We start from the raw sequence: 22,807 nt of genomic DNA, 5'->3' as shown, positions 1-22,807 counted from the left end.
TTTGTGTGAGCAGCTCACACCAGAGCTTCTCTGGCCTCGAGGAAAAGGCAGATTTGAAAGCTAGGTTTGGACATTGGAGATTCAGACCTTTCCACAGCTTTGAGGATGACAGTCAAAATCCCATATTAGGGAAAGGGTGTTGTAGTTCTCTTGTCAATAAAACAATAAAGAAGTGAAATTCGAGTTATTATTAAAGATGGGGAGAAGAGAAGGAAGCGTACAGGTGTGGGCCCGGCAGGGGGGCCACCATGGTGGACGAACATGGGTGTAACAGGGGCTGGAGATGTGGTAGGATTGAAGAGCTGGGGCAACTAGGGAGCTCAAAACAGGTAAAAGTGGGGGTGCCCAGGAGGGGCAGGAGGAGTGATATAAAATAGGTCTGTTGGGTCCACTAAGAAACTGGAAATCAGGTTTTAATTTTGCTGAGAAAATGAATTGGATTTGCCGAGAATTCTGAGGACACAGTGAAACTTCACTCATGACAAACTCAGGACAAATAACTCAAGTTGAAACAAAAAAACATAAAAATGGCCCCAACTGTTGGAAACCAAGTAAGCCAAACCAAAGAAATCTGCATACTACAATGAAAAAGAAACCTTCTTTATTGGACAGTGTGCAAACAAGAATATGATTTTCCATGTTATATGTATATCATACTGACTTACTCAATAAACAAGTATTATTTAAGCAGTTCCTATGTGTCCTGCACTGGGTTAGGTACAGAATTCACTTTGCAGTTATATAAAATACAACTTTTATGTTGAAATATTTTTTCAAAAGCATTATGTATAACATAAAGCATGTATTATTTTTATTTTATAAAGGAGTCTCACAGAATTTGAATGACTTGCTCAGGTCACTCAAAAAAAGAAAAGCAAAGGCAGAGGGCTAGAAGTGCCATGCTTTAAGTTTTAGATTACGTCCCTATCTATTGAGAGTGAGAGTAAGCTTCCTCTTAGAAATGCCGCTGTGTGACCCATCCTTCCTCCTAGAAATCTAAGGCAATGAAGAGTTCTCATATATGCAGACAGCTGCGTGATCTGGGCATGGCCTTTAACCTTTCTAGACCTTGGTTTCTTTGTAAGCAAGAGAAGGAGAGGTGGGTCAAATGATGACTTAGGCTTCTTTTAGCTGTAACCTTCTGAGTCTATTAGAAATTGCTTGAATGTATTACAGCTCTAACCTTAAACCTGTGTTTTTGGCTCTCAGAAAACTCCAGCAATAGCCTCAAGGCTTTTAGTTTCAGTGAGATTCATAAAGACATTTTAGAGCAGAAGTGTTTGCAGATCTGGAGGTATAGCAGGAAGAGGGCAAAGACTTGACCTCCTAAAGTAAGAGAAGCTACAAAGACCAGAGCTTGTTCCTAAGCCAAGTGTTCAATTTCAGCAGAATGTGTCACATTTATGCTCTGTAATAGCCATGTAAGTTTGAAATGAAATTAGGGGAAAAAAGTTGGTTCTCTATGAGTAAAGCCACCAACAACAGACCAACCTCATTATCCACACTGCATCCTTTCTCACAAACCTGTCGGTAGTTTCAGAGCGTGGAGGAAATAAGCCAAGATTAGGGTCAGTGTATTGTCCTAACGAGTCAACTGTAACCATACAGTAATGCTAAATAAAGCAGCCAGTACAGGTGGCTCATCAAATCATCTTTATAAAAAATACTTTATGTTATAGACTTCATGTCTCTCCAGTTACGCACGCTGAATAATTTTCAAAGCTTTGTAAAAACTTTGCAAGGCCTGGAGGGCAGGGTTTACTAGCCCCGTTTTCTACATTGAAGAAACTGTCATGCATTTAATTTCGTTCAACTAATGTTCTTTGAAAACCTGCATTGTTCCAGGTATCTTCAAAACAATGAGCTTAAGTTTCCATTTCAAGGTCACCTAGTAACAGCGGCATGTGACTCAAACTCAAGTCTCCTGCCTTGGTGGTCTATTAACAGGGGTTAAAATAGCTGGCTCTCCATTTAGATGGTATCCCTGGGCTCAAAACCTAATGCTACCACTTACTACGTAGTTGTGTAACTTTGTGCAATTGCTTAAACTCTCTTTGAATCAGTTTCTTCAAATGAGGATAATAATAAGAATGCCTTGTCTTAAGGAACTTTCATGGGGATTAACTATGTCAACGCATGTCCCCTGCCCGCTACATAGTAAGGGCTCAAAAATGTTTGCTACTGTAATAGCCATTCAACACTCTGTATTAATATCCTACCCTGGGACTAGGTGTCGGGGACGGCAGTGAACAAGGACCGTGGAGTTGGTCTCATGGCATTTGCATCCTCCTGCTCTGCCTTCCAGTGACTTTGGTCAGAAGCCCTTCTGCCATCTGGCCTCAGGAACATTGCAAGTTTTTATTCCTCCATTCTCCACAGTTACCTGTAGGTCTGCTAGGTCTGAAAAGCTCTAAACCCTTCTTCTTCACCCCAGTCTGCATTCCCTTACTCCTCCTCATCTTTCTACCTGGGATTTCCTCTGCTTTAATCTCCCACCCAGCATTCTATGCCTAGCATGAGTCTCAGCTCTTCCAGAACAAGCTATCAGACCATATCAGCTCCCAGGGATCTCCCCCATCTCTCCCACAGCATGTATTTTCCATGCCTCTTACTCGGCACTTCATCACACAGTACCTAATTTTGCTAGTTAGTACCTCAAGTTTCCGTATCATGTCTTTGCAGCCAGATGTGAAATTTGAAGAGCATAGGAATCTTGTCATAGTTTAATTTTTATAACTTTGAAGACCGGGGTTGAAAACTCAAAACGCTACTGGGGGCAAGGCAAGTAGTATAAATGAGGGCAGTAGTCTGGGGAGGGACTGTCTTAAAGGTGTAGCTGCCCCCTTGCCCTCACCCATTGCTGCCGTCATGGGGAAGACCCTACTTTATGCCGCATCCTCTGTAGTTGAAGAAGGGTGTTAAAATAGCAGGAAAAAAAGTATAGATCCGTGATATTTTGCAGACAAACAGCAGGGTCCCACTCATCCTTAAAAGTTACTAATTCATGACTATGAGGTCTCGCCAGCCCTCCCCAATATCACAACATGTTCCCTGAGTGTCCAGAGACACCCTTCCCTACCAGAGTGTCTCAAGATTTCCGCCTGTCCTTCTGATCACAGGAGATTTAAGACTGTAACTGTCCACAACAGAAAGTCTGCAACACTGATGTGTTAAGAAACTTGGGTGTGGTGGTCACTCAGTCTTGGCTGGTGAGGAACTCCCTCTCTTCCACATTATTCTTTCCTACATACAGATTTCTGATAAATGGCACATTTATTTTAGATTCTTTAGCTATGGTTTTATTTTCCCCAACACCACACAAGAATGCGGGTCCAATATCATCATATCTCACACATTTTCCAGAGAAGCTAGAATTCAAACTTTTTGGAAATCTCCCAGTTTTCTTTAAGTTGGCAATTAAATTCAAACTACCTGAATGAATTATGCAGCTACACAAATGTGGCTGCAGACTTAAGGGTCTGTCCTAAAGGTTGTAGCACATAATACCCTGCATATAAAAGACACTTGGTATTTGGGGGGCGGGGTGGAGAGGATGAATCAGGCCTCTATATGATAGTTGGTTGACAAAACTATATTAATTTAATGTCATGTTATAAAAATGCCAACAAAAGAAGATAACTTTATACTCACTCGATAGCTCAGACACCTCCTGTATATTTTAACTTTTTTTTTTTTTTTTTTTTTTTTTTTTTTTGCGGTACGCGGGCCTCTCACTGCTGTGGCCTCTCCGGTTGCGGAGCACAGGCTCCGGACGCGCAGGCTCACGGGCCCGCTCACGGGCCCAGCCGCTCCACGGCATGTGGGATCCTCCCGGACCGGGGCACGAACCCGTGTCCCCTGCATCGGCAGGCGGACCCTCAACCACTGCGCCACCAGGGAAGCCCTCCTGTATATTTTAGGATGCTCATTCTCCACCTGAATAATACTTTCTTTGCTCACCTACTAGTAGCGATGTAAGTCACACTTCCATTTTAATTGGCAGATACCGCTGTCTGAAGTGTCTCAACTTTGACATCTGTCAGGTGTGTTTCTTATCTGGTCTTCAGAGCAAGTCCCACCAGAAGTCTCATCCTGTGATTGAGAACTGCATCCAGGTAACATCTAATGCCATGTACCAAACTATTCATGAATTTTATCAGTGAAAGCTACAGCAATTAAAATACTTTTCCTCCCGGAAAACCACAGGTTCTGCTCCTTTCATACATATAATATTTAAGACTAAGGAAGTGGCCAACTCAACCTTAAATATTTCTCAATATACATATACTTTCTTTACACTGTAGATTTTAATAAACCTTTTGGGGATAAGAAAAGGCCAGAGTCTAATCTGAAGCCATTGACTCCTACTGTGTACTAGAAAATATCTGAGCAGTAAGAGGGGAGAGGCATTGGAAATGGATACAGATTTAAAAGAAAAAGCCCTGGTTTGGTAAAATGATGCATCAAGGCCTCTAGTTGCTAGTACATTTCGGGAATTTTCTTTTTTAACATGTCTTTTCCTGAGCACTAAAATTCAAGTAATTTTTTCCTTAGGAAAAACAAAAGAGAAAGATTTCTATCTCAGTTTTGACTGGAAAAGTGTAAAACTAAGACTTCATAGCTGACTTTCAATATTTTTTAAAGAAAATTATAATACTCAGCAAGAGAATTCAGCTCTTGCTAAGAAGAAAGAGAAACAGGATAATTTTAAAGCAGAGAGCATTTCAATTTTTCCAGAAAGAACACTCTCTTTTCATCACTGAGTATGAATCAGTTTCTCCATGCACATGACCTCATCCCCACATTTCACAATAGTGAAAAATATTGATTAATTACCTTTAATGAGGACAGTTCTCCCCTCATTCTCTCTTTACCATGAATGGTCCACAAAAGTCATGTGCCTCAATCTTGCCAAATAATTTTCAATGGATATTGCTTTACTAAATTTTATTAACCCAGATCCTCAGATTATTGGCCTATGATTCTCTTGTTTCTAAAAGTCTGGGGAGAAATAGGGCTTATCGATATTAGACTGACACCATGTGGTCATTTTGTTATTACACTTTAGATTTCAAGGGCTGAATATTTTTAAATTAAAGGTCTCGTTGCTTTGTTTCCTTTTGCCTTACATGTGGGGTGGACTTCAGGTGGTCTGAGAATCCACTGATATTTTATTCAAGACTAAATGTATGAGGATTTTTCTGGAAATAAAATCTCAGGGGAATCCTCCGAATTAGTAACCACAGGCTTAGTCCTCTTTCATGCCACCTTCTAGCTTTAACATTCCCCATTCCTGGGTTGCTCTAAGGAAGGGGAGTTTTTGCAGAAGTTGGGGGGGTATTTAATTTGGAAACATATACTATATGTATGTGTATAGAGAGAGGATGTGAAGAAATTCAGGTAGTAAGGAAGTAAGATGATTTTTCTGTGGACATAACGGTAAGTGAAATAATTTCAGAAACTTCCATGGCGGCCAACCCACCCAAGTAAGGGAAGAAGACCACTTTAAGACTGATCTGATGCCCTTTGTTCTGTTGGCCATTCCAGCGGATGTCAGCAAAAGACAATACAAAACTCTTCCTCAGGACCCTCAGAAACAACCTGCTCCAAGGGCGCTGTAGGAGGAAAGAAGCTGCGAGAAGGCAGTGGCTGCTGGACCAGGTGAATCCAAGAGATGTGGCTAAACATGCACAGGCCAGGTGAGTGTCTCTGAGTGACAGTCCTGCAGGTTGGCAGCCCAGAGCCTGGGAACTGGGTTATGCAGCCAGCAAGCAGGGGAGGGATAAAGATGCTGTTCCCCTCTAGAAGCGACCTTTAACTTTAAAGTAGAACGCGAGACAAAAATACCTTTAAGTGGTCCATCCAATCATTTAGAGTTATCCCAGCTAAAGACCTCAGACAGACACAGAAGATTTTTAATATTAGAGTATTTGAGTAACTTTCTCCAACATCTTTCTTTTTTGTTGGGTTACTTTTGAAAGCCTAATTCAGAATTAATACTTATTTTTTTAAAAAGGGAAATAAAGACACATTCCATCACTCACAGGTGAGTGCTATTCACATTTCAGTATTACCAGATCAGGAATTATGCTGTAGATACAACTTTTCATCCTTTTCTCCACTTACATTAAATGGAGAGCATTTTCCCTGTCATTAGCTTCCAAAATATCATTTCAATGACCTCACTCTTATCCTTGTAAGGAAGTGCCATAATTCACAAGCAATCCCTTAACATTTTGGTTATTTTCAAATTTTGCCCCCCACCCAAATTCCGTAGTCAACATCCCTACACACGCATTTTCTTATATTTTCTTAAGATAAATTCTCTCAAGTAAAACCATTGCATCAAAAGTTGTGAATTTTGTTAATCCTCAAAATTCAGAATGGTAAACTATGCTCCAGAGGGTTATCTCAAAGGATCTCCCAGCACCACTGGTATCTGAGATCCCCCATCACATACCTGAGCACCAGCCTAAAGATGACTTTTTAAAAGTCTTCATTACCTTAACTACTGAAGTAACTACTTCTTTATAATTTAAAATTTCAGAAGATAAAGGAAAGAGGTACTGTTTCCATGGGCTTATGATCATCAGACTTTTGGGAGAAAAAAACCCAGAATAATTCATTCACTCTTATTTTATCTACCAGAAGTATAAGCATAGATCACTTTAATCAAATTGGTATACATTTATTAATTTCTTTTCTTTTGTAATTCTCTAAACTTTTCTCAGACATCTACCAGCATATTTCCATCTCTATCCCAGACCCTATTTCTGTGGTCATTTTGTCACTTTTTACAGTTTGGTATAAATTAATGTATTTTTACAGCTCTTTAAAGGGAAAAAATACATGTTGACTTCGCATTAGATGCCATGCCTTATACCTGTACCACATTTTCCTAGCAGGTGGTTATCAATGTATTCTTTTTTTTTTTTTTTTTTTTTTTTTTGTGGATGTTTGGGGATGGGGACGTAGTGGGTAAGGTGGTAAAATGCACTGATTTTTTTTTTAGTTTTTGGCTGCATTGGGTCTTCGTTGCTGCGCGTGGGCTTTTCTCTAGTTGCGGCGAGAGGGGGCTAATCTTCGGTGCGCGGGCTTCTCATCGCGGTGGCTTCTCTTGTTGCAGAGCACGGGCTCTAGGCACGCCGGCTTCAGTAGTTGTAGCAAGTGGGCTCAGTAGTTGTGGCTCGCGGGCTCTAGAGTGCAGGCTCAGTAGTTGTGGCACACGGGCTTAGTTGCTCCGCGGCATGTGGAATCTTCCCGGACCAGGGCTCGAACCTGTGTCCCCTGCATTGTCAGGCATATTCTTAACCACTGTGCCACCAGGGAAGCCCCGATGTATTCTTAAAGTTAGAGAATTTGGATATCATCTTGATGTATAGCTTTAATAGAGTACAAATAATTTAAATTTAAAAATAGAAACAAAGATATCAGATGCCAATTCATCTGTCTTCTTCAAGCCATTTATTTCACCTTGCCCTGACAGAGTGACAGTAAACGAGGACAATTAATCAGCTGGATTTACTGAATACTTGAGATCTTGTCTAAATTCCTCCATTCTCATAGTTAGAACACAAAGATCCATGCTCTTATGTGCATTTCTTTTGGCCACAGAAGCCTGACTGATCTTTTACAAATTCAAAATATGATGGCATTCCTCACGCACTCATTTTTCCCAAACTTCTGTGCCTTAAACCCCTCCATTAGCTTCCCGTTGTTTTTAATCTAAAATCTAAAAGTTGTAAGATGACTTAGAAAACCCCTGCTTGTTTGAGCTACCCTGGGAACCTCTCCAGTGTCATCTCCCCACCAACCTCTGTGCTCCAGCCCTGATTCCTCCCTCCTCCCCATAAGACTAAGCCAGATCCTCCCACTCTTAAGACGTAAACCTTTACTTTAAAGAATTCATATTCCTAGACCACTTCTCTGTATGACTTGACGCCTACCTCCTAAATACTTGCAAAAGTTCTGCTCAAATGTCATCTCATCCTTAAGGCCTTTCCTGACCACCCATTTATCATTTTAGCTCCTGTCCCCACTCTGGCACTCCCAATCCTCCTCCCTTGCTTTATTTTTCTTCAAAGCACTTCATCAGCATCTGACATTATACAAATTTCACTTTTATTTTTAATTTTTTTTTCAATAATGTAAGCTCCATCGGGGGAGGAAACTTTTATTGTTTCCAGTTGTATTTCCAGAATCTGTAAAAATGTCTGAATATGATAAATGCTCAATAAGTGTTTGTTGAATGACTGACGGACCGAGTAATAAAATGGATGGATGCATGATGGAAGGATTAATGGATTGATTGATAAAGTGGGTCTTTTAGAATGGGGTATGAAAGTATCTCAAGGAGTAATTACCCAGTGTTGGAAGACGTTAGTGAAGTTTGAACCTGGGACAGAGAGACACAGCAGTCTTGTTCTCAGCCAACTCTGTGTGTGGCCTCGGGGACTGTTTCTAAGACTTGGTTTCTTCACCTGATAATAGGGATAACCTGTCCTTCCTATTTCCAGAGTAATATTTGTGGAGACAAGACGAGGAAAGGGAATTGCAAGTCCTACACAAAGCTAAACGTTCTTTAAATGTTGGTGTGTTATATTCTGTTCGCCAGAGTACAATTGAGTTGTTCACCAAAGTAAAATTCTAATGTAATAATTTCCACTTTAGCCTAGATATTGATGCATTCAAAAATTCTGATTAGTGATTGGTCAAGGAGAAATTAATGTGGAATATTACTATTTTACATTGTGATAATAGTCAAAATCATATCCTTGCTATCTATTAAGTTGGCACATTTGTACTGACCATCTTCTAAGAGATTCATGGTTATTGCCAAATGGTAATATTGAATTCATTCATCGATTCAGCATTCTTCATCCTAATAAACCTCCTTCCTTTAAATGTGGATTCCATACAATAGTGTACACTGATAATACTTTCACTTACAAAAACATAACTGAAATCCAGGTACCAAATATCACCACTATTATTATATATTTTGGGACATTCTTACAAATATACTAAAAAAGAATATAAAAACTGTGAAAAAGAACACACAAAATTACTTCCATTTACAGCTAATATGACTGTGAATCCCCAAGAAACCACAAGTAACTAGCAAAAACTAGTAGAATTAATTGGTTTTGAGTGGTGGAAAATAAAATAAGTATGCACAAATAGCTCTTCACTATATCAGCAATAGCTAGCTAGAAATTTTATAAAAATCCCATTTACAATACCTGTAAAATTATTTTTAAAAGAAACTAGAAAAAACTTAACAAAAAAGATACAAAACCCATATAAGGAAAGCTGTAATATTTGATTGAATACACAGAAAACAAGACCTGAGCAAAAGGGAGAAGCATACCAAATTCCTAAAAGAGAAGACACTAACATAGCAATGTACACGATTAAAAAAATAACCTTAAAATGAGTACTCACGATGCTTCTTTGGTCATTTGCAGACATGCAGAGAGTGGCAAAAAAATGTGAGTTGCCTGATGCACAGCTGAGGTAGAACTGAGTGACACCCTGCCTTCTGGTTTCTGCCCTTATAGTATAAACACATGTCCTTTACACAGTCTATCTTGTGCCATGTTTTTCACATTTTTGTGCTTTTTGTTGGTGATTTCACTGTTGCAAATAGCCTCCAAACATGGTGCTGAAGTGCTGGCTAGTGTTCCTAGGTGCGAGAAGGCTATGATATGTCTTAACAAAAAATACATGTATGAAATAAGCTTCGTTCAGACACGAGTTACATGTGTTCAATGTTAATGAATCAAAAGTAAACATTAAACAGTATACATGTATCGTTAAATAGAAACACACGGGGGGGGATGAATTGGGAGATTGGGATTGACATATACACACTAATATGTATAAAATAGATAACTAATTAAAAAAACGAAAAGAAACACATGAAAAACAAGGTTATATATTGATAGGTTGATGAAAATGTTCTGACCAGAGACTTCCAAGATCCTCACCCTGTGTTTCCCCCAGGAGCCATCGTTCAGTTTCCAGTAATTCATTGTTCACGTGACTTCAAAGAGCATAACTACCATGGATAATAAGAATGAACTGCATTTAAATTAAATGCATTTCCAAATAAAGTCATGATGTTTTTTAAATAAGATAAAATAATTTTGAAGACATGTTGAAAGAATAAAGTACAAGAATATTTAAAATTGTGGAAATAAAAAATAGTGAGGGGGTAGGACAGGAGTAAAGACGCAGACATAGAGAATGGACTTGAGAACACGGGGAGGGGGAAGGGTAAGCTGTGACAAAGTGAGAGAGTGGCATGGACATATATACACTACCAAATGTAAAACAGATAGCTAGTGGGAAGCAGCCGCATAGCACAGGGAGATCAGCTCGGTGCTTTGTGACCACCTAGAGGGGTGGGATAGGGAGAGTGGGAGGGAGGGTGATGGGGGATATGGGGACATATGTATATGTATAGCTGATTCACTTTTTTATACAGCAGAAACTAACACACCATTGTAAAGCAATTCAACTCCAATAAAGATGTTAAAAAAAAAATAGTGAGAAGGGTTGTTCTTCAACAGATGTTAAAAACTTACTCTAGAGCCACCATGACCAAATAATATAGTATAAATCAGAAATGGGTATATTGATCTGAAGACAAGAATACAAAATTTGATTAATGATCCAAGCATAAATGAGAGCCTAACATATGAGAAAGGTGGTATTTCAGTTCAGTGGAAAAAGATGCATAACTGGCTATCCATCAGGTATCCATTGTTTTGCCCCATAAATGAAAATAAATTCCAAATTGATTGAAGTTTAAATGTAAAAGTAGTTTAAAATAAAAATATTAGAAAAATTTAGGAAACCTGGATTTGGAGGAGACCTTTCTAAGCAAGACAACAAAATAAGGAATCATGAAGTAATAGAAACACACATATATATGACGACATGCAAATGTCGACATTTTCTCATGGTAAATGATATTATAAACAAAATCAAAAATAAGTCTCAGACTTGGAAAAATATTTTCACTAAGAGGATAAACTATGCTATGGAAAGGTCCCTACAAATTGATAGGAAAAACTGAAAAAGAAGAAGAAGGAGAAGGAGAAGACGAAGAAGAGGAAGAGGAAAAGAAGGAAGAGGAGGGGGAGAGGGAAACGGAAATAAGGAAGAAGAAAATGAGGAAGAGGAGAGCGAGGGCGAGGAGGGAAAATACTCCAAATATGTAAATAGGCAATCACAGAAGAGGAATTCCAAATGGCCATTAAACACACAAAAATATGCTCATCTTAACTAGCGGTTAGAAACATGCCAATTAAAGGAACAATGAGATATTATCACTTTCTTTATCAGAATGGCAAAGAGTAAATGAATAACGTCCAGTGCTGGTGAACATGGAAGAAATTAGGTGCTCTTGACATTTGGTTGAAGTACAAATGGCTATAGACTTTTCAGAAAATAATCTGAAATATAATTCATTCAATAAATCTTTAGTGAACACTCTTCTAGGCACTTGGGATATATCAGGGAACAAAAGAGATGACGATCTCATGGAGCTTTCATTCTACGGGGGAAACTAGACAATTAAAAATAGGCATACACATGAATTATAATAATATATTTGAAGTTAAAAGTACTAAAGTAAAAGAAAAAAGGAAGAACCAGGTAAGAGAGAGCAAGACTTAGAGGGAGTGCTGGTAGCAAATTTAAATTGAGGGGTCTTAGTGGTCCTCAGTGAGAGGTGACATTTGAACAAAGCCTTGATGGAGGTGAGGGAGTGAGTCTTACAGATACCTGCGAAAGCATACTGCTAACTGAGACAGCCAGCTCAAAGCGGGAGTGTGCCTGGCCGCTCCAAAGAACAGCAAGGAGGCTAGTGTGGCTGAATGGAACGAAGGAGGAAATATTGACAATAGCCTAAAGGGGGCAGTGTAGAAGCAAGGCTATATAAATATTTTCCTAAATTTTCTCCTAATGTTTCTATTTTGAATTTTAATTTAAATGTTCAACCTATTTGAAATTTATTTTAGCAAAGGTCTAGCTTGCTTTCTTTCAGATGGATAGCCAATCTATCTTATTCCACTTAAATGAGATACCAACTTTGTCACATATTAGGTTTCCTTATATACTTGAATCAATTAATGAAATTTGTATTCTCTTCCTCAGATCTAGAGGTCAATTCTTGTGCATATACTAGATGTATGGTCATGGTGGTGCTATATTAAGTAGAAGGATAAAGTTGCTATCATCTGAAATGGGGGAGGCTATTGGTGGGGCAGGATCATAGGGGAAGATCAGGAGTTCAATTTGGAACATGTTAAGATTGAGATGTCTCTTAGACATCCACATGGAGATGTTGAGCAGGCAGTTTTCTATTCGTGTCCGGAATTTGGGAGAAAGTCTATTGGAGATCAAATTTGTGAATTTTTGACATACATGGTTTTTAAAGCCATGGGATTGTATGAGATCACCAAATAGACAGTGTAGATGGAGAAGAGAGGAAAACGAAGAACTGAACCATGGGACACTCCACGTGACACAGTTGGGGAGAAGGTGAAAAACCAGCAAGGGAGGCTGAGAAAGAGTGATGGATGAGGCAAGAGGGAAACCAAGAATGAGGAATCCTGGAAGACGGGTAAAGAGAGTGTTTCAGGGAGGAGGGCATGGTCTACAGTGTCAAATGCTGCTGCTGGGTCAAGTAAGAATGGACCTTTGGATTTAGCACTGAGGAACTCATTGATGACCTCAGAAAGGGTATTGTAGGACAGTGGTTGTAGAAAAAATCAGACCGGAGGCAGTTTAAGAGAAAATGGGAGTTGAGGAATTCAAGATACCAAGCAAGAAAATTCTTCCCAGGATTTTTTTTTACTATAGAGGGAACAAAGAGATAGTGTAGGTAGTAGAGTATCTGAAGTTAAGAGAAATGTTTGGTTATGATATGGGGAAAATAATGGCATGTTAGTATACTGAAGGGAATGGGTTTGTAGAGGGAAAACTTGATGATCTGGTGCAAGAGAGGGGAATTGTTGGAGCAATGTCATTCGGCAGCCAAGGGGGGATGGAATCTATGCACATGTGGAGAGATTGGCTTTAGAAGAATGGTACCTACTAAACATAAAAATGTACACAAGATTTGGCCCTTGATCCATTTTTGGAACTCTGTCCTATAGGAATAAGAGCACTACTACATAGAAAATAAGATAAACATTGTAGCATTGGAGGGTGGGGCACTAAACAGACAAAGTGAAGATCCACTGGTAGAAAAATGGTCGATTATATACGATACAACGTACAAGAGAACATAGTGAATCTACTTAAGGACAAATTTTAGCACCTATCTACTATACTAGAGGGCATTCATCATCATACATTAAGAGAAAAAGGCAAGTGGCAGAATCATGTGTATGGAATGATGCCATTTTTGTTTCAAAAACAAATTCAATATGTATTTTGCTGTTTGTAAGCATCTGTATGAATGCAGAAAATGGTGTTGAACAACCCCAAGGTGTTAAAATGATTTGAGATGGGGTAGGAATAGAGTGTGTTACTCAGAAGCTGTGTGACAAAGAAGTCATGGGTTACGCTTTTTTCTACCCCAAAGTGCCCACTCCTTAAACACATAATTAAAGTGTACCAGAGTAATCGCTTCTTTCTCTATACTCTCACTGCAGTCTGTAGAAATAATCGCACTATGTCAGAAATGATTGTGTATTTGTCTGTTCATTACATGTAAAGTCTCTGTGAGCAGGGAGTTCTCTGCTTTTTTTACAAAAAGTCTTTTTATCTGCAATAACTCAAGATGGTAAGATGCTTCAAATAGTTTTTGAATAAGGGAACGAAATTAAATGGAATTGTATAAAATGGAATATGCCTGACCTTAAACTAGTATACTCTAGTCTACGCTCTTTTAGATATGACGTAATAAACACACATCTGCACTTAGCACGCCTAATATCTGACCTGGACAAGATGACCTGGGGGATTTTCTGTAGTCATCCCTGAACTTCTCTGCATTCTCATTTCTAGATTATCAAGAAGGAAGGAAATGGAATTTTTGTTCCTATTATTGGCTATTTAGCTCTATATCAACTAAGTAGTTGGAAAAGAGCACAGAGGAAAACGTTGAACTACTTTATTGCTATTTTTGGATATTAAATTGAATAGCTGATTTGACATTTTCTAAAAAGACTCTCCTCAATGTCATACCTGATCATTAAAAATTATTACAACCTCTCACAAAATTCTACTTTTATAACAGGCTCTCCATTCAGTACAATAGATCTGAAGCACCAAGGTATGTAAGTCCAACTAGAGCAGTAGAAACAGCAGCCACAGAGGCCTTCCAACAAATACCTCAAAGAGTATCTCTGGCTCAACAAAACAACGACAGTAGCGCACATCGTCAGGTGAGTCCGAAGGGGAAAAGAACAATTAAGGCACAATTAATGGATAAAGTTTAGCTTTGAGGGGACTCTTCGCAAGTCTACATCCTAAAGGGAAGCTGTATTCAACTTTGATATTTTTAAGTTACTCCAGTGTCCATAGATATTGTCTCTGCCCGAAACTTCTAAATGTAGCTTTACTTACAGACCAGGCTTTCTTCTGCCCACAATACCTCAACTTGACTATTCAGTATCCTAAGATTCGAGGTAATTAAAAAGTAGGGAAAATTAGTTCATCCGTACATAAAGAAAATGTTCAGGAATTTTCAAAGGGAAGAGATGAGAGAGGAAAGTGAAAGAAACATAAGAGGGAAGAAACTTAAAAAAAAAAAATCCCAGTGAAATTTTTTTTCATCAAAGGAATTAGAAATGCTTCTTATTGTTTTTTTTTAAGCGTACAGTCTGCAACTCCTTTATCATGTTTTCAATCAGTTGTTGACTTGCCCTCCCATGTGCAGCTCCACTTGTAGGTGTCCCTTCATCATTGTAATCAGTACAGTCAGATCCTAAGGGAGGTCTTCAAAATATGATCATCTGTGATGTTTTTCAATCATCAAAGAGAAATTAGAGTTCTCATATTACAGTTGTTCCTGGTAGAAGTGTGAAGAGGAGAGTAAGTCTTGTGACCACCCAGGAATGAGCAGCCTGTGCGCTGCCTCTGGGTGAGGTTTTTCAGATCTGTGTGCGTTTTCATCAGCAGCTCATGCAGCTGCACCACTCAGACACCCCTCACTGCACATCCAAGAATGCCTCTGGCTGGAGTGCCGGGCAGAGAGCAGGAGTTACATGTGCGGGGCCAAATGAAGAGCTGCTCCATTTCCTGCTTCGAATAAAAGAAGAAAAAAGCCATTTTCACAGTGCGACAGTTTGTTTCACTTTAACATTGCTTTGTTCTGAGGCAAGAAATTTAAAAGAGGTTTTGCTTTCCCTCCTTTATTTCACTTTCTTTTTACTCCCTGTCACCTCTTTCTCATTTTTAAAGTTGCTACCGCCTATCTTTTGTATGTAATACATTTCTTTCTTTGATTAAAAAAATACATTTTTAATTATACAAATAAGACCTGAATCTGTTTGCCTTATAGAAAGTTAAAATATTACAGATAAGGGTAAAGTCCTTTTCAGCCTTAATTCCCAGCCCACATTTGGTCCCGAGTTTTCCAGAGGTAGTCTCTTTGGGGTATATCTTTGCAGACCTTATACTCTGCATCCAAATATTTAAATATTCGTACGTGTGTGTGTGCCCAAAGAGGGCAAATTGTTAGTATCTATTAAACTTAAAACCTGGGAACCTTGCACATGTACGCACAAGGAGGCATGTACCACTTTGTTCATTGCAACGTTGCTTATAGTTCTGAAAAGTTGAAAACAGCCTAATGTCCTTCCATTGCAAGTGACTAAATAAACCATGGTATCTATTCTCTGGATATACCATGGTAGGTCCATATGTACTAACCTGAAATGCTTCTCAGTTGCATAACGTTATGTACCATATGATAACATTGATATTAATGATGTAAAGCTCACTGATTCAAAGTGATCTATGCTAGGCATGTAGAAACTGTTTGAATATTTGAATGAAGAGGCAGACAGGCACCGGTCACTCAGAAGGGCCACAAAGAGCATGTAACAACCAGAGAATGTGACTTCAAGTCTGTAGCTCACTTTTTCTCCCTTCCCTAGTCTCTTCCTCTTGTAGGCTGTTCCTATGGGAGAATGTTCTCAAGGTGGCCAGTCCCTCTTCAGATCATTTGTAGGGAGGAGAAAAGGCCACAGAGTATAGCCACAGCTTCTTATAAATGTAGAGTAATGAAATCCAACCTTCCATTCAGATGAGTGGGTGCCATGGGCTGGTACATGGTGCCCCAGGAGCCTGGGCCAGGCTGGGTCAGGTCAGGACTTGCTCTTGGGGTGCAATTCAGGAACCAGACTGTGATTTGAGAGATAAGGTTTGGTGAGAAAATCCTAGATGAGAACTGAGCCGATCATTATTAACTCAAAGAGACTTGGTGAATGCAAAGAGTAGTGATGAGTCCCAGTACATAAGCAATGGAAAGATAAGAAACTCTCAGTAGAAGGTGGAAGGTAGAAGTGAAAGATTTCTTGAGCCAAGAGAAATAAAATAACCCAACTGCTTTTTGCAGATGCCTTTAGAGAAGGAGACGTTCTGAGCAGCAGCCTAAATCGGGCAAAAGACTACTGTGACTTATTTTTAAAACCTAAAAATCTTGTTCATGTTTACGTATCTTTAAGAAAAGTGTCTCGTAAAAATAAGATGGTGTGACTGCACTTTGAGCATATGAACACCAGTCACTTTTTGAAAAAGCAATTTTTTTGAAATATCATTATCATGTTATTATGAATTTTTAGGAATATGGGTTAAATTCAACCCAAAAACTTATTTTCTCTATTTCTCGCTTCTCTAGACCATGGTCAGCATTAGGAATGAACTGTGGAGGACTCACGAATCCATTAATGCTCTCCATAGGGACAGAAGGTAGGAACCACGTGTGGGCAAATACTAACAGCAGAGACACATCAATAGCATTTTGCTTCGCTTTTAGAGGAAGAAATTCTACAAAGTTTTTACAGTGCTCTTTTTTTCTCTTTAATTTGGAAGACATTCCTTAAACAGAGAAATGCTATGATTTCAGTATGAAGGTAAAAGGGGGCTTTGACTCTATTTGAGTAGTTAAGTATAACTAAAACCACCCAGATAATTACATCAAGTTTGGGGTTTTGATTGAGTGATTTTATTCCTTGAAATTTGGTTAAGCATTTTCAGTGAAGTATTGTGTGTGTCTTGTGTGTGTCTTACGGTTTCTAAAATAAATCAGTACATTTCTCCAACAGTATCTAACTTTCTCAAAGATTTACTAGGCTGGCTCGAAACTGTCTACCATCTTATTGTGTCTCAAAGGACTAATTATTCCTTTAAAAATATATATATTTATTTATTTGGCTGTGCCAGGTCTTAGTTGCAGCAAGCGGGATCTTTAGTTGTGGTATGCAGGATCTTTTAGTTGCGACATGCAGGATCTAGTTCCCTGACCAGGGATGGAACCCAGGCCCCCTGCATTGGGAGGGCAGAGTCTTAACCGCTGGACCACCAGGGAAGTCCCAGGACTAATCATCCCTTGAGCTCCTGTATCATGTTGTCATTCCTTTAGAAGACAAAATTCCTGGCTCCTCAATAAGAAGGTCCCCCTGAGGGAAGACCTTTGTTTGCAGGCACAATGCTTGGTATCTAGTAGATGCTCAATAAATTAATGAGTAAATATATATTAATAAATATGTATTAAAATAAAAATAGGTCATCAATAAATTTATTGAGCATCTAATATATATGTGTATGTATATATATATGTATATATATATATGATGAGATGTGCTTCATAATGCAAAGGTATGAAAGATAACGAACATTTTAAAATTCTGTGATAACTCATGAAAAGAAGCTTAATAACACTTTTAAAGTAATTTAATAATAATTTAAATATTAAAAACAATTTTGATCTTTTTCATTGTATAAGAAAAATAAATTAGAAATAAAATTAAGGAAAATAGTATAGGAATAAAAAGGCAATTTTGAAACTTAAAATGTAGAAATAAAAAGGAAATTTTGAAATTTAATTGTTTAAAACTTAATTCTTAAAATAATTACCTCAAACAATTATTTTAAACTAGATGAGATTCCCTTTTATATAATTCATACCCACTACATACACCATTGGTCTCCTAGTAAGGTGTTTATCAACACAAAATATACCAGCATGAGCCTGATTAGTGAGTAAAATCTATGTGAAGCCTTTATCCTTGTTCCTGTCTGTCCAATTATTTTTATCAATGATTTGGATAAAATAGTAGACAGCATGCTTCTCAAATGTGTGTGACATGATACCAAAGGCATAGATAATAAACTAAATGACAGTCTTGAATCACTAAGATATCATAGTCTGGAATAGTGGGACAATTAATAAAGACCAAATTTTAAAAGATTAAATGGAAATCCTACAATTATAGGCCCAGGTTCACAACAAATAGCTGGAAAGACCTGAGATATACGGTCAACTGTAAGTTCAGTAACAGCCCACAATTTGTAACTGATGATTTAAAAAACAATGCAGTCTCAGACTACATTACAAGAAAGAGTATCATTCAATTATTAGTTATCTATTTATTACTCTATGCTAGGTGCTGATCAAGAAAAGTAATGTTCCACTGCTCTGTGCATGATTAACTTGCCTGGTGAATTAACTTGCCTTTGTGTTGTATTTGAAGACCTGGTACATGGGAGATTCAAGCTCCTTAGCTCCAGGAAGCAGAACTACATATAAAGATGTAAAAGTTTAGAAAGATTTCAGATCACTTGAAAGGAATTATTTCTCAAATAATCTGAACTGTTTTGTTAACAGTGGATATTTACCTTGAAAGTATGGGGCTCCCAGTTGCTGGAAATATTGGCATTGTGTAAATCATGTTCACTGGAGACTCTCCGAGAATTTCTCCATTAAAATAAACAAACAAACAAACAAAAACAGCGTAGAAAAGAGCTGCACTTCTGATAGGGATTTCCCTACTTTCACCTGGATTGTGGAAGGATGGGAACGCATGTCCTCTAGATGTTCAAACATGGTGGATGGGCCAGAAAGGAGGAAGGGGATGTGGGTGATAGACAGCATGGGAGAAAGATAAACTGATGTCACTACTGCTCATAACAAGCACAACACTCTAAGTATAGAAAATACTGTCTAGAGAGGCCTTCTGAGAATGTTTCTTTGTTGTCTGCTATATAAAAATCCCTGGGCTGACTCCTTTCTGAAAAGTCCATCATAAAGAAGTACTCGAAACTCCAATTACAATCAAGGATTTTAGAATCAGACTCCTCTTTCACCTGTGTGACTGCCTGGAAGTTTGAGGGCCATCTTTAAGAGATGCCTGCTTTGGATAGGAGCCCCAACTAAATTCCAAGACCTCTCAAGATCTGTGGCAATTAAGAATTTCAAAGGCTCTAACACTGAGAAATGTTGTCGCATTTCCTACCAGGGAGCCAATTTCTACAACTTCCACAAATATGACAACAGCTCTGGTCAAAGAATAAGACTGTACTTTAGAAAGCCAATTTTCACTGTATACATACACTGTAACAGGAACTATTTTAGGCCTGGGCCTGGGGATGTGGCAAGAAGCAAAACAGAAAAAAAGTTGCCAGAATAAAGAGACAATAAACAATTAGTAATAGAGTAAGTAAGATATAAATAAAATAACAAGTAAAACAGGTAGCATGTCATATAAAGTGACTGTGCAGAAGTCTGAAGGCTCGAGACTAAGTCAAAATCTAAGATCGCATCATGTTCTGTAGCAATGAGACATGGCAAAAATCCATGGAGACAAGGAGATGCAAAGGACTAGGGAAGGAGATGGGGGGTGATGGAGGCGAGGTTGTGAGTCCTGGTTTGCAGTTTCAAGTAGAGCAGTGAGGGAGAGCCTCACTGAGAGTATGATGGTGACCAAAGACTTAAAGATGAGGGGATGAGCTGAGCAAGAACCTGGGAGAAGGAGGCATTGGGGGCCAAAAGAGCCAACTCTGAGGGGAGAACATGCCCAGTGTGTTCGAAGAGTTGCCAGAAGCTCTGCGTGGCTGAAGGACAGACAGTGAGAAAGAGAAAGCAGAGATGAGGTCAGGGAGGGAAGTGGAGGGTCTTGGCCATCTTGTTCAGCTTCGGCTGCCTCTGTAAGGACTTTGGTTTATTCTAAATAAGAAGGGGAACATTGGAGGGCTTTGAGCAGAGGAGTAACATTATCTGATTTATGGGTTTTCTTTGTTGTTCTTTTCTTTAAATTTTTAAAGATTTTTTTGGGGGGGATGTGGACCATTTTCAAAGTCTTTATTGAATTTGTTACATTATTGCTTGTTTTATGATTTGGTTTTTTGGTCGCGAGGCATGTGGGATCTTAGCTCCCTGACCAGGGATCGAACCCTGCATTGGAAGGCGAAGTCTTAACCACTGGACCGCCAGGGAAGTCCCCTGCCTTATGTTTTAAAAGAATTACCCTGACTACTTGGTTCATTCTGAAACCAATGAACAACTAGACTTAGGAAGAGACGCCAAGACCCACAATTCACAAATTGCACCATTGTTCCCTCCCTGTGGTCTTGGCCAGGTGTTAGGTATTTAGCCATGACATGTATGCTATCATTCTAAATGGAGTGTTTCTGGACAAAAGGATAATGAATAAAGTCAATACTCGCATTTAAGGAGCTGCTGAAGGTATGCTGTCAAAAGTAATCCATAACATGCATGATGAGTTTTTGAAAACACGTCTAAAACCAATGAAATTCTTGGGGGAATTGTGTATATAATAGACACGAAGGACAGCTGTACATGGTGAACAAACAGTTTAAAGCAGGATTGACCAATGTTAGGTAATAGTCGAGGAGCAGGCTACTCCGGCATCTTCTCCCAGAGAGGACCCAGAGTGCATCTCGCTAGGGCTCTCGCATCTTGCTGTGCTGACCTCTTGCCCTTCCAACCCACTCAGACCTGTCCTCTTTGCAGGCTCCTTAAAAAACAGTTAAACCAATACAAAGACAAGTTGCAAGCCATATATGCCTGCCAGGAAGAAAAAAGTTGCAGATTTGAAACAAAGATTCACGAACTCACAACCAACCAGGACAGTCTGTGGACGAAGCTACAGCTAATGGGACAGAATCTACAGGTATAGAATGTGGGAGACACTGACCATCTGGGCCATCTGGAAGTCTGACCTAGAATCTTCTGGCTGAGGGTCGGCTGCAGCCTGAGGCTTTGCACCTCACTCTGATCAGCCTCTTCCCTTTCCCTCTTCTCACTGTACCCTGACCAACTCCCCTTTTCATCAGCCAGACGATATCTTCCACTTTTGCAAAGGAAGTGCCACTGGGAGAGAACAGCATTGGTACCATTTAGAAACAATAGACCTCGGGCAAAGAGGTTCTTTATAGCATTGATTCTTAAACCTTTAGTCTCAGCATCCCTTTTAGAGACTTACGATTTTTTGAGGATCCCAAGGAGCTTCTGTGCGTTATATCTATTGCTGTTTACCCTAATCAAAATTAAAAGTGATAAGTGGTTTTAAAATAAATTTATTAACTAATTTGAAAATGAAAATAATAAACCCATTATATATGGAACATTTTTAAATAGTAATTATATATATTTATATATATTTAATTAGAAGACTGGCATTGTTTTACGTTTTTTACAAATCTCTTTAATGGCTGGCTTCGGAAAAGACAGCTGCATTTTTTCCTAACTGCTTCAGCATTTGATCTGTTGCAAGATGTTCTGGCTGAAGAATATGAAAAAATATGGCCTCACACAGATTTACAGTTGAAAAAGAGAGGAGTATTTTAATAGCCTTTTCAGATAATTGGAGATCTTCTTCTTTGATACTACACCAAAACGTGATAAATGATTGTTCCTTAAAGGATATTGCAATATTGAATCTGAAACCATATCTCTTTCACACCCTGTTTCATTAAAATACAATATTCTGTTGTGCTTTTTGAGTGGATCTTCTATCCAGGCATGATTTTATACCATCATACATTGGTCATTTGGAAGTTCACCAAGCTATGCCGAACTTCCTAATGCTCACCCATTTCATTATACAAGATTTTAAAGAATCATTAAAAAATCATAAAAAATCATATTCATTAATACTGCCATGCATCTCATCAGAAAAGTCTTTAAGAATTGGAAAGCAAGCAAGCTCATGGTAGTGGATGCAAGTTTTCCAAAATTCTAATTTTTGCTTAAAACCTCAACTGTTAAAATTGGCAACACATATCATTGTTTTCCTTACTGTCACAGTCTCACTTCATTCATTTTTGAAAAACTGTTTGCTAAATACCTGTCTAATTCTTTTGCACAAGAGGCAACTTTTATATGTCAGTAAACATAAGAAGTGTTTTATGCATACTTCCCATTTCATCACATATAGTATTAAGACGTGTTACTAAGAAAAATAAGAATTTTTGCTACACCTTCAAGAATAGTCTTTTTTCTTTTTTATTGAAGTATAATTGATTTACAATGTTGTGTTAGTTTCAGGTGTACAGCAAAGTGATTCAGTTATACATAAATACATATATTCTTTTTCAGATTCTTTTCCATATAGGTTATTAGGAGATATTGAATATAGTTCCCTGTGCTATACAGTAGGCCCTAGCTGTTTCTTTATTTTTTTTACAGTCGTGTGTATCTCCTAATTTATACCTCCCCCCGCTTCCCCTTTGGTAACCATAAGATTGTTTTCTATGTCTGTGAGTCTGTTTCTGTTTTTGATTTTTTTTGGTTTTTTTTTTTTTTTTGCGTACGCGGGCC

The 22,807-nt window shown here is 38.5% G+C and overlaps 1 protein-coding gene across 1 annotated transcript in view; it reads left to right on the top strand.

Moving 5' to 3' along the window:
- The window catches only part of DYTN (dystrotelin), a 51,249-nt gene that overhangs the window by 20,254 nt on the left and 8,188 nt on the right, over window positions 1–22,807 (top strand). Inside the window, exons 8-10 of the mRNA XM_007111640.2 lie at window positions 4,004–4,115; window positions 5,548–5,699; window positions 20,999–21,158. Coding sequence (XP_007111702.2) covers window positions 4,004–4,115; window positions 5,548–5,699; window positions 20,999–21,158 — 424 coding nt within the window. The remainder of the gene's footprint in view (window positions 1–4,003; window positions 4,116–5,547; window positions 5,700–20,998; window positions 21,159–22,807) is intronic.

Source organism: Physeter macrocephalus, chromosome 2 (assembly GCF_002837175.3).
Source record: "Physeter macrocephalus isolate SW-GA chromosome 2, ASM283717v5, whole genome shotgun sequence".
Classification (NCBI taxonomy): domain Eukaryota; kingdom Metazoa; phylum Chordata; class Mammalia; order Artiodactyla; family Physeteridae; genus Physeter; species Physeter macrocephalus.
The sequence above is the reverse complement of the archived record's forward strand: the minus strand, read 5'-3'. Positions and strand labels throughout refer to the sequence as shown.